Below are 11,633 nucleotides of genomic sequence, written 5' to 3'. Positions count from 1 at the left end.
CAGACAAGAGCTAGTTGAGCATCTATTCATGTTTTGCCATTTCGCACATCAGGTATGCCGAGTGGTGAAACATAAATTAGGCTTTCATCTATGCCAGAAAGGTTTCGTTCCTACCATATATTTGATTTCCTTCAGCGAGCGACCTCTCTTGAGGTCACAACTTTGGTGGTAACAATTTGGCATATTTGGGAGGCCCGGAATAATGCAAGAAACAATGATGTTACGACGCGTCCTCGCAGAGTGGCTGAGAAAGCTTTGGCTTATGTTGACTTCATTGTGCAGAACTGTGGTAAGACTGCAATTGCTTCAAGGAGTGATACCCCAACATCTCCTGTTAAATGGGTTCCACCACCGCCAGATGCACTGATGGTTAACGTGGATGCTGCACTCTTCAAGAGTTCTCGATGAATGAGAGTTGACGTGGTAATCAAAAACCACATCGGAGATTGCTTGCTAGCTTGCCACAAGCACATTGATGAGGTTATCACCCCAAAACTAGCAGCATGACTGACGCTAAGGCATGTGGTGGCTCTCACCCATCAGGGAGGCTTTTCAAGGGCCGTTTTCCAGTCAGTCTGTCCGTTATCTAGAGAATCAATGCTTCGATGATTGATCGCTCACCATTAAGGCTCATCACTGGTGATATCACTCGCCGGTTCCGTCTGTCAACACTATTCAAACAGTGGCGCCTCACAAAACTATCCACACAACGCAACACAAGAACGAATACAGAGGTCCGCTGAGTACATTCCTCGTGTTGTGAAATGCGTACATTCCTCGTGTTGTGAAATTTGTGAACGGCTCCATTGCAATTATGCTTCATCAACTTACTATCTAGTCTCTCGGTGCCAAAATATAAGACGTTTTTTGCAGTTCAAATTCAGCACTATCACTTTCGGTGTAATTTCAATGAAATGTCATGACTTCCATTAATTTCGATACATACTAAAATAACTGCCTTTCAGTCAAAAATTTAGCAATCTCGGTTGTACATAGAGATTCAAATTAGTTTTTGGATTATCGAAATATTTTATGGGATCTTAGTCAAATTAAAATGGGAATTTCGGTCCTTTGGCCAAAATGAAAACCGAAATCACTGAATTTCATACTTAAACTGTACCAAGAATTGCTTTTCCAGATTTTGCATGGAAGAGCTAGCATCTTGTACGCACCCAAAAAAAATCCAAGACCATGCAGGTGTTCCATTAATACATATGACGTAAATCTGACTTGCTAGCATAGACCATATATATAGCTCTAATTAACAAGAACGCCACGACTTCATATAGTAGCATCATAGCATAACATAACATTATGAGTTCTAGGAGACTTGCAAGCCTCAAGCAAGCAGGTGACATAATCACGGCGCAAGCACTAAGTAGGTAGTATAGGAGGAGCAGCAGGAACGAAACAACCAAATGCTAGCTGCAGCAGCACCGGTGGGTGCAGTCGCCCATCAACCATCTCTGTCTTCACATGGAGCAGACGGGCCTCAGCTTCGGCCTGAAGTTCACCAGTGTGTTGGCATCGGTGGATGCTCGGCCTCCAAACGCCGGCACCTGCACTCGAAACAATCAGACAACCCTGTCCGAAGGAGTAGGTACCTGACAGAATGATCCATATAACGCAACACAAGCAAGAACAAAGGTACTCTCAAGTGCATTCCTCATGCTGTAAAATGCAATGCGCTATGATTGAAAACACTACAAATTCATAACAGTCAACAGTCAGCACTACTGCAAAGCCGTTACAGATCAATCAGAGACACCCGCCAGTCTACTGTCGGAAACAGTAGGTACTTGTTCTCAAGTAATGAAGAGATCTTTTGTCATTGTAGGAATTGGCTTAAGTATCAATCAAAGTCGATGTATGTCTCGATAAGCTGAAAACCACTATTTCTACCACGCAACACCAAAAATGGTGTACTTTTCAAGACAGGCAACCAGTGCATCTTATCAACTAAAAACAGGTGATGTACCCTACTAAGATCTGTACAAAGGATGCAGTCTTCTATCAACGACATCATACACAATTTGTCTATTCAAGCTATTCTACTATGCTATTCATGCACAACAGTACAAGTAAGAAATAAAACCGAGTCTTACCGAACTTTTTTCACCAAATGTCCCAGTCGTTCGTTGCCTCTTTGCCTCAATATCATCCTCAACGGTTGGCAGTCCATCCATTTGATTATGAGTATGATAACCTTCTTGTATTAAACGCTTTGTGCCTGCCCAAGCATTAAAAACTGGATTAACTATTATTACATATGACATAACTTCACTCATTTCACCTTCTAGCCTACCCCAACTTCTTTGGGACTAAAGGCTTTGTTGTTGTTGTTGTAACATAACTTCACTCAAATTTAACGTCTTATCTTCTTTAACAGCCAGCATTTCAAGGACCACGGGTGAAGAAAGAGGTGTGTGCACATTTTAAATAAGAGTATGAACTTTATTTGCTTCCATTAGTTTCTAGTGAAATCCATGATTTCTTAGAAAGAATGCAAGATCAATACAGAAGTAACACTAGCAGAATGTAAGCTTAGCCGCTCACAGATGCAAACGTAGTCTCCTGAAAGACTGAAACTACCGACCGAAGACACAAAAAAGTTGGTAAAAATGCAGCAGAAAGTAGCTGTGCCAGCTCAACTGAATTAATACTCATCTGAAACAGGAACTAACGAAATTATAACAAGGCAGATAACATGTTATCTATGGTGAACATTGGCACTTGATTACAGAATACATATTCTCTAGCAAGTAACGGAAAAGGGATCAAACAAAGCTAAAAGTTACCAGAAGGTGTATACGTTCTGGTACTAAACAAAGGTGTTCAACTAATTACCTGCATTTGTCGGTGTTGAGATCCCAGGGTTTTCAGCATGAACTTTCAAGGTACCAGAAATGATCTGGCAGATTGGAGCACCTGCAACAAGTTGACAGTTAGCAATTGCAGCAAGTAACCAAACACTGACGAATTGCAAGAAAAAAGCAATCCCAATAAGGAGTGCAGTTATAAACTAGTACTGTATCAGGCAAATATAGGAAGGCACTTAATGTGAAGCAACCAATAAAATGATAACCGCATAGAGAACTTAAGGGAAGACTTTAATTTTCACCTAGATCTACTAATGTTAACCTCCACAAAAGTGGGGCAACGATGTGTTAGGAACCTAGCTAATGCAGGGCAGCAGGGTTAGACAGAGATTGAATAGGTATAGAATTGTGACAGAAGTGGGGAAAATATGTTTGGACACAGATCTTCTAAAATAAGCCCTACAAACAGAGGCAGGATGTGCTAGGTTATTTGAAATGCAGGACTCCGGATGAAAAGCTACCCCCATGTACCTTACTTAGAAAACATTATGATAACAAGCCGCAGCCCGCAGGAGGGCAGAAGACAGAGCATAGACAGTTTTAAACTACTGGTTAGACTGAAACATATCACTGAATGCTATCTATCAATGATGCATATAGCCAGTTGGTCAACTGTGCGGATGGAGGGTTATTAAAGCATAAAAGCGGGCGAGGGTATCAGGATAATTTACCAGAAATTTTCACTAACGATGTGGCATGGACTTTAACATTATCTGTGGATGTGCCAAGCATGGTTTGCTCTGACGGAGCATCAGAAGCATCCGCAGCAAGTTCAACTGAAAAAAAAAAGACAGCATCTCAGTAGATGCATCTTAAGTTCTTAACATGCTTTCAATCGTCAGCAATATATCCAAGAGTTCTTATTGCTAACTAGAAGTTTGAACATTATTAGTCTTATGATATTTCTAAGCAAAAGTTACACGATCATAGCGTCCTGTAATCTCAAAGATATGCTGCACAAAATGTAGCAGGATGAAAGGTATCATGTAAATACAGGGCAGGGCACATCCATGCTGTCCTATGTTTGGTTTAGAGGGTCAAGGTGAAGTAGGGGCCATTGATTGGAAATGACTCCATCTACAAAACTACTCCCTCTATAAACAAATGTAATAGTAGCCTAAAACGTCTTACATTTGTTTACAGAGAGAGCGCTATCTAATTTACCTATAAATTTACCGCCATTTTCATTGGCATAGTTTTCAGTAAAATCTATTAGACTGTACTATCATAAAATCTAAAAAACTTGCCCCTTTATTACTTTTTAAATATATACTCACCTTAACATGCTTTTCAAATTTGAACTAAAACCACGACACTTATTTTGGGACGGAGGGAGTATAATATACTCATGTTTTAAAGGTTCTTAAAATGAAAGGGACAGTGGAAATTTCTGCACTGAAAAATCTTTGATCTTGTAGCAGGTGGCCAAGACATCTAAACTATTGCAGGTGATCAGCCAATAAAATAGGAGATATTCTGTGCAGGGTTTGAAAGTTAGGCTGTAGTTAAAAGGTAAAATGCAGCTGGAGGAAATGATGTGCGTATATGGCCCAAAAGGACTCAAAACGGATTAAACACTCAGTTAAGAACCCAGCTAGTGCATTGAGAGAGACAGTGGTAAATGGTCATAGCTGAAGAATTGCTAAACAGAATTATTCTGAAGTTTACCTTCCTTCCCACTTGGTTGAAAGTCATAGCTTAGTGTGCAACCTCTAGGTAGACCAGCCTGCAAAGTCTGATCTGAAGATCACACAAGTTCATCAGTGCAAACAGAACACTAACCAAAAGTGGTTCGTTTTCCCAAACAAAATAATTGGTGGAGTGTAAACAGTGTTCTCGGTGGAAATGCAAGACACATGAAGAGGAGAAGCTGGTTTTACCTAGGTAATTGACCAGCAGTTCCAGTGCTTCATCTTTCGATCCTGCCGGCCGGTTCATTGGAGGAAGACATGGTTAGTGACTGCCAAACATATATCGAATCTAAGAGCTACATTGCTTATGCTTAATCATAATATATTTGTGAAGGGGGCATTATACCAATGCTCGAATCCCTAACGAGGCGGCAATACCGCTGGCTGCAAAAGGCAAGGAATTAACCAACGTGTTGTCAAAAACTTGGAAGAGCAGAACAGAGGAGAGCTTAAATCAATTCGCCTGGAGGTAACAGGACATTACTGTTTTATGGCAGTGATGATAGCGTCTGTTTTTGGCGGCTGGGGGCCTTGTTTCTTCACCCGACGCCTCAGGAACAAACTGTGAATGGTTACAGTACAGACAGGAGGGCCGAAGTGAGATCAAATTGACACCGACTATGTTATCAAGGTACCGAGTCTGAATGATGAATTTTTCATACCCGGTCCCAATGGGGAGTACATCGTGCGGCATCATGCAGCGGGACGGCAACACCGTCCGGCGTTTCAGCTCCGGAGTACGGTGAGCCAACTCGGGGATAAGACACGCTGCGTGGCTCCTCACCTTGTCCCAGTCGATGGCGGCCCTGAGGTGGCCCGAATCCGGGGCGAGTATGGAGTAGTTCATGGAGCGGAACCTGCGCTCGGCGCGGGTGGAGCTGCTGCGGCCGTCGGCGTACTGCTTGTCCAGGTGCATGTCCTTGTTGCCGGCGACGACGTTGGCGAAGCGGTGGTGCATGAGGAGGAAGTTGTTGAAGATCCTGGCGCGGAAGCTCCGACGTTCACTGATGAACGGCGGCAGGAAGGTGTTGAGGTACATGAGGGCGTCATCCCATTGTCCCCGCCTCACCAGCCGCCGGATGTGCTCCACGTTGAACAGCACCCCCGTCTCGCGATTCAGCCTGCTCGCAGCGATACAGTGATGTAAACCAAACAAGCACGCGGGCGTATGTGTGAAGATGGAATCCAATTTATCGATCTCAAGAGAGAAGGCAGAATCGATCTCAAGATAAAAAGCATATACGTACTCTCTGAAGGCGCCGTCGAAGCCTTGGTCCAGGAGGAAGGAGAGGAGGCGCCGCTCACGAAGCCGCTTGACGCAGGGATACTGCGCCGTACATGAGGGCTTGACGGCGTCCTTGCCCTTGCCGGAGACCATGACGGAGGCCTTACCCTTGCAGGTGCCCTCGCCCTCGCCGGAGACCACGACGGAGGCCTCGCCCTTGCGGGCGTCCTCCTCGCTCTTGACGGGGACCACGACGGAGTTCTCCCCCACGCAGGCGTCCTCGTCGCCATTGTCGGAAACCACGGCGAAGGAACTCATCACGCCCAGAGTCGGCGATTAGGATCGACGGAATTGGACTTTCGATTGGATTTGGATGAGGGAGTGGGGATTGGGGCACCGGCGGCACTCGTCCCCCCTCGTTATATTGCAGGACGCGGGCGGCGGGCCCACTACCTCTCGCTTCTCTCCCTTCTCTCGCTTCTCTCGTTTCTCTCCCTTCTCTCGCTTCTTCCCTTGCTGCTCCTCTCTCCTGGCAGAGGCACGGGACCCGGGCCTATAAGTCCAAATCGCGTTTTTTTTTTCGTTCTAAATTTTCTTTTCCTTTTGAGATTTTATATAAGTTTCGCCCTTTTGTGTTATTCTAATTTCAGTTATGTTGGGTCGGGCCTACGTACAAAAAATATATTTTTCCTATCTCCTAGTCAAACAAAAACCTAATTATAACTAATCCGCGATGTTGAATCAACAACGATTCAGGCCATCAGGAATGGACTATTCTCGCAGGAAACATTGGTTGCAATAGTGTTGAAATTGAGTGTCGTTGCATGATGCTGGTGAAAGCAACAATCAATGGATGAGTATCTCGGAGATGATATGGCTGTGGTACTAGAGTGTAAACAGATGGCTATGGATTTCAAAAAAATTAGCTTTAAACATTGATTTTGGGAAGCGAATTAGGTTGCTGATGGTTTAGCTAGATATCCATTTGATAGCCGGTCGTATGGACCGTGGGAGAATTCTACCTCAGATTTTACTTCCTTTCATCTTGTAAATGATATGGCCATTATATGAGAATTGAAGTCTTTAACCCGTCAAAAACTTTTAACTATTAATTCGTTCAAGTTCGATTTGATTGGGGTTCCTGGGCAGAATTGGCACTCCAGATTTCGTTCAAGATCATGTAATGTGGAGTCGGTGGTGGTGGTGGTGGTGGGTCCTTTGCATCTACCACCACTATTATCGTTGTTCCAGGAGAAAGATTTGTTCTTAAATGCAAATTTTGTCATTCTTTGGCACTTTCGGTGTCAAAACCGGCGGATCTCGGGTAGGGGGTCCCGAACTGTGCGTCAAGGCCGGATGGTAACAGGAGACAGGGGACACGATGTTTTTACCCAGGTTCGGGCCCTCTCGATGGAGGTAATACCCTACTCCTGCTTGATTAATATTGATGATATGGGTAGTACAAGAGTAGATCTACCACGAGATCAAGGAGGCTAAACCCTAGAAGCTAGCCTATGGTATGATTGTTGTGTATGGAGTTGATGTCCTACGGACTACAACCCTCCGGTTTATATAGACACCGGATAGGGTTAGGGTTACACAGAGTCGGTTACAATGGTAGGAGATCTTGAATATCCGCATCGCCAAGCTTGCCTTCCACGCCAAGGGAAGTCCCATCCGGACACGGGACAGAGTCTTTAATCTTGTATCTTCATAGTCCAGGAGTCCGGCGAAGGTATAGTCCGGCTACCCGAACACCCCCTAATCCAGGACTCCCTCAATAGCCCCCAAACCAGGCTTCAATGACGACAAGTCCGGCGCGCAGATTGTCTTCGGCATTGCAAGGCGGGTTCCTCCTCCAAATCCTGTGTACCTGTAGGAATAATGTCCGATTTCTGTAATGTAGCGCTCCTCGGCTTCCATGCCCAATAATGGCTGTCTTCCACGTGTCAAACGAATGCGAAAAGCCGGGGTGTTTTTACATCCACACCCCTAGCCGTACAAACGAGCCGCCTATTTAATGGGATGGGGATTGAGATCCAAACCACATCTTCTCCTCTCCGCGAGTTATCATCAGAGCGCTCCCAGCAAAGGTCCATTCCAACATGGCCAGCCGTCGCAGCTCCTCCCCTCGCCCCTCCAGTCCTAAACCCGGGGACTGGGAGAGTTGCACCATCCCGCATTGCGAGTTAGTGTCGCTTCAGGCCAAGGGATTTCTCCCTCAGGCATACATGGTCCCGGTCCGAGCCGGTCTCGCCACCTACAATGGCGGAAAACAAGCGGAGAGCACCCCCAATCCTTCTAAAGGAGAGCGGGTGTGCCTCGTCCCCTATCTAATAAGGGGACTGGGATTTCCAATTCACCCATTTCTCCGCAGGCTCCTGGAGTTCTACGGCCTCCAGCTGCACAATCTCGCGTCCGCCTCCGTATTGCATATTGCGGGTTTCGTCACCCTTTGCGAGCTATTTTTAGGCGTTGAGGCTCATTTCGCGCTGTGGAAGAGGTTATTCTGCCTGGTGCCCCGTTCCCAAGAGGGGTCTATATATCAAGTGGGCAGAGCCGAAGTATGGCGCATCGCCGGGACCGGATACCTATCCGGAACCCCAAAGAAGGCGTCCGAGGACTGGCCTTCGGAATGGTTTTACATAGATGACGTCCCGCTACCGGACCCTATCCGGGTCGGTCTCCCTGAGTTCAACAGTGCTCCATTGAAAAAACGCTTGAGCTGGCGTCCGCGGAGCTCTCAGAGAGAAAGCGACAGAGATGTCCTTTACCTGATGGGCCGGATAAGACTGTTGGCTCATTCCGGACTAACCACGATTGGAGTCATGGCCGCATGCATTATGCGGGGGGTGCAGCCGCTTCAATATAGAGGCCACCCCATGTGGGATTTCAACGGGGAGGATGACGCCACGCGTTATGGTCGTAAGGGGCCGGCCTCAGCCGCCGCCCTAGTAGAGATCTTGTCCTCTTTGTGCAAGGGAGAAAAGGAGGAATTCCTCTGCGTCAACCCGCGGGCCGGATTTACTATGTACGATCCTCCAAGTTGGGTAAGTGAACAATTGCGCTTGCCCGTTTGTTTTATACTCCCACGGTTAGATATGTAGTCTAACGACTTCAATGCAGGAACCGCGATAGGAGGTAAAGGATATAAGCAGCCGCCCTCCACAGCCCGAGGACCCAGAACGGTCCCTCGATCCGGACTCCGAAGAGGATCCGGATATATCGGTGGAGCTTATCGACGGGGTGTTCCATCAGCTAAGCAAGGACAATACCTTGGTAGCCATTACGGCTGATTACCCCGGGTTAATCCCGGCCTCCCAGGTGACAGAAACCGGAGTCTTATTCCCTTGAGAGAGATTCCATTCTTACGTATCCCGGTGTTCCTGATGACAACCATGTTTTGTAGGGGAGATTTCCGAGGCGGGAGGCCGAACCTGCGGCGGCTAGCCAACGAGGGGCCGCAGGGCCCCGTGGGGCAAAAAGGAATGCGGTCCGGACTGAGATGCCGGCGCAAAGGTATAGCGCACCCTCTGTTTCCCTGGTGTTATTCTGTCAGGGCATATTAACGTCCGTGCTATCTTCAGAACGAAGAGACCTCGCCGGACTATATCCGGAGAGGTTGCCAATCGTGCCTCCACCAGCCAGGCTCCAACGTCTGGCCAGGAAGCGGAGGCGAGCACAAGGCGTGCACCGGACGCTCCTCCGACAGAGGATGCGGACAGGCTGTCTGCCACAAATTCTGAAGTGGAGAGTGCCATGAACCACAGGCGTCGCCGGACAGTTCTGCGCGACGCTTGTTTCTCCCAAGAGGCTTTAGATGCCTTTAATTCGGGAGATGCGTACCTCCGTGCCGCTCAAAATGGTTTAACCAGAGCCACGGAGCAGTATGTAAAAGACATACGAGTAAGAAATTTTTGGTCAAATATATATATACCAGTAGCCCCCGAGACTTGAAACAGTTAGAGTAACTGATTTAAGGATCATTTAATATGCAGGTTCTTACAGAGAAGAATACCGTACTGTCCCAGGAGCTGGAAAAGTGCAAGGCCCAACTAGAGGCCGCACTAGCCGCAGCAGGGGAGCCCAAAGAGACCCCCTCAGGTAAGATACACTTCAAAATATTAGTATTGTGCGGCTTGGGTGTAAATCTGACAAATCATATTGTAGATGTCGCCGGACTTGATCCGGAAAAGCAACAACTCTTACGCCGGCTAAAGGCCGGTGAGAGTACGTTGACGAAGGTGAGGCGAGAGAAGAATGATCTTCAGGATGCCAACACCAAGCTGGACGTCGAACTTAAAGATGTTCGTGGCCAGCTGTCGGACTCCACGAAGGAGAATCAACGGCTTCGACGCGGCATATTTAGTAAGTGCTTGAACGAACTTTTTTTTTAAAAGAGTTCGGCGAGGAAGTCGACTAACAGAGTAATGTCTATAGGTATGCTCACATGTCGTCCTGTAGAGGAGATGCCCGGTTCTACGGGTGACCTTCTTCCCGAACTCTTGCAACTGCATGAGCGAATTCGGCAGGCGATGCGAGGCGTTGCCCAAGCCTTACGGCCTGCCCACTCCATGCCCGAGGGCCTTGGAGAGCTTGCGGAGAAGCTCAAGGGAGCTCGGCGGCGCTTCCAGTTGTGGAAGATATCGGCCTGCCGACAAGGCGCTAGGGAGGCCTGGGCCATGGTAAAGACCCGTTTTACGAAGTCTGACCCAAACCACATGGCCGAGGTCGGACCAGTGGGGCCTGACGGGAAGGAGATCCCTGTAAGCTTAGTATACGGCCAAGTAGAGTTGGCCGCGAAGTATTCCCAGCAGGACTGTAAATTAGACAGCATGTTAGATGGTATAGAAGAGGAATACAATCAGTCAGAATGACTATGTAATTTTGAATTGACATGTGTAATGCCTCTAGCCGGATTGTAGATCGTTTGTCGTTGCCGACCTTTTCACTTCAACCTCGGGACCTGACGGTCCGGAGTGTGTCCGAATACCATAGCGGTTATATAAGAACCGGGGTATGCGTGGAGACCAGGCGTAGAGGTCATTAGTGCTTTATCAGACAAGTGCCCAACTAGTTATGTTATATTACATGGTTAGTAAGAAACATCTTCCAGAGAGAATAGTTCCGTTAGGGGTTCCTTTCGCTGGGGAGGCATGCCCTAAAGTGCATGTCCAGGCTGCGTGAAAAGACGCAGAAAAAAGCATCTGGGGGCGCGTAAAATTGGTAAAAAGATCATCTTTTATTTCACCGACCGAATATTCCCTTAAGAACGCTAGCTTTCGGCTTCACCCAGTCTGAGGTACACATCCGGCTGACCCGGCAGTAACAATCGCAGAGGTGCTCCCTTTACCGCCTAGCCGAACAATCGGGAACGTAGGGGTAAGCACAGGAGCCAGGCAACCCAGCTTGGCCAATACTTAAGTCATATCGATGCATATAATGGTGAAGAAAAAGGTACATGCGGAGTTTGACGCATGTGTTGGGCGTGAAGCCCGTATAAATAAGCTTCTGTTAAAGAAGCCCCCAGGTTTAATGAGTGCGAGTGGCGCGTCACTTAATGAGCCTTTAAGGGCTATAAAAGATAATATGGGAAGGAGAGAAATGTAAGACAGAAAAATGCAAAAAATGGACAGAGGAAGGAGACGAACACAGAGTCCGGCGCTAGGCATAGAATCTTCAGAGACGGGTGGCGTTCCACGGGTTTGGCTCGAGTCGGTTATCCGACGCATCTCGCAGGCGGTACGCCCCACCAGTCAGGACTTGGTCGATTATAAATGGACCTTCCCACTTGGGCTTGAGTTTGTCCTTTTTCTTATCCGGCAGGCGTAGAACTAG

The 11,633-nt window shown here is 47.2% G+C and overlaps 1 protein-coding gene across 2 annotated transcripts; it reads right to left on the bottom strand.

Moving 5' to 3' along the window:
• Positions 1 to 1,179: 1,179 nt before the first annotated feature.
• Positions 1,180 to 6,313, bottom strand: LOC123190167 (uncharacterized). 2 transcript variants are annotated; one of them, XM_044602761.1, is made up of 10 exons: positions 5,818 to 6,312; positions 5,233 to 5,691; positions 5,055 to 5,132; positions 4,917 to 4,954; positions 4,760 to 4,801; positions 4,548 to 4,619; positions 3,551 to 3,655; positions 2,848 to 2,928; positions 2,106 to 2,230; positions 1,180 to 1,559 (listed from the first exon to the last, which is right to left on the bottom strand). In XM_044602761.1, the coding sequence occupies exons 1-10, from the start codon at positions 6,111 to 6,113 to the stop codon at positions 1,473 to 1,475; spliced, it is 1,383 nt and encodes a 460-aa protein (XP_044458696.1). In that variant the 5' UTR covers positions 6,114 to 6,312; the 3' UTR covers positions 1,180 to 1,472. The 2 variants fall into 2 exon arrangements, with proteins under 2 accessions (XP_044458696.1, XP_044458697.1); XM_044602762.1 differs by lacking the exon at positions 3,551 to 3,655 and having other exon boundaries at positions 5,818 to 6,313.
• Between the last annotated feature and the right edge of the window lie 5,320 nt (positions 6,314 to 11,633).

Source organism: Triticum aestivum, chromosome 2A (assembly GCF_018294505.1).
Source record: "Triticum aestivum cultivar Chinese Spring chromosome 2A, IWGSC CS RefSeq v2.1, whole genome shotgun sequence".
Classification (NCBI taxonomy): Eukaryota; Viridiplantae; Streptophyta; class Magnoliopsida; order Poales; family Poaceae; genus Triticum; species Triticum aestivum.
Note: the sequence above shows the minus strand (reverse complement) of the source record. Positions and strands in the feature narration are given on the sequence as shown.

Excerpts from the sequence above, each read along its gene's own strand:
- LOC123190167 (XM_044602761.1), bottom strand. The coding sequence starts at position 6,113 with ATGAGTTCCTTCGCCGTGGTTTCCGACAATGGCGACGAGGACGCCTGC. Across the intron at positions 5,692-5,817 it reads TTCGACGGCGCCTTCAGAGA|GCTGAATCGCGAGACGGGGG; the intron begins GTACGTATATGC and ends CGCTGCGAGCAG. Across the intron at positions 4,955-5,054 it reads ATCATCACTGCCATAAAACA|CCAGCGGTATTGCCGCCTCG; the intron begins GTAATGTCCTGT and ends TGCCTTTTGCAG.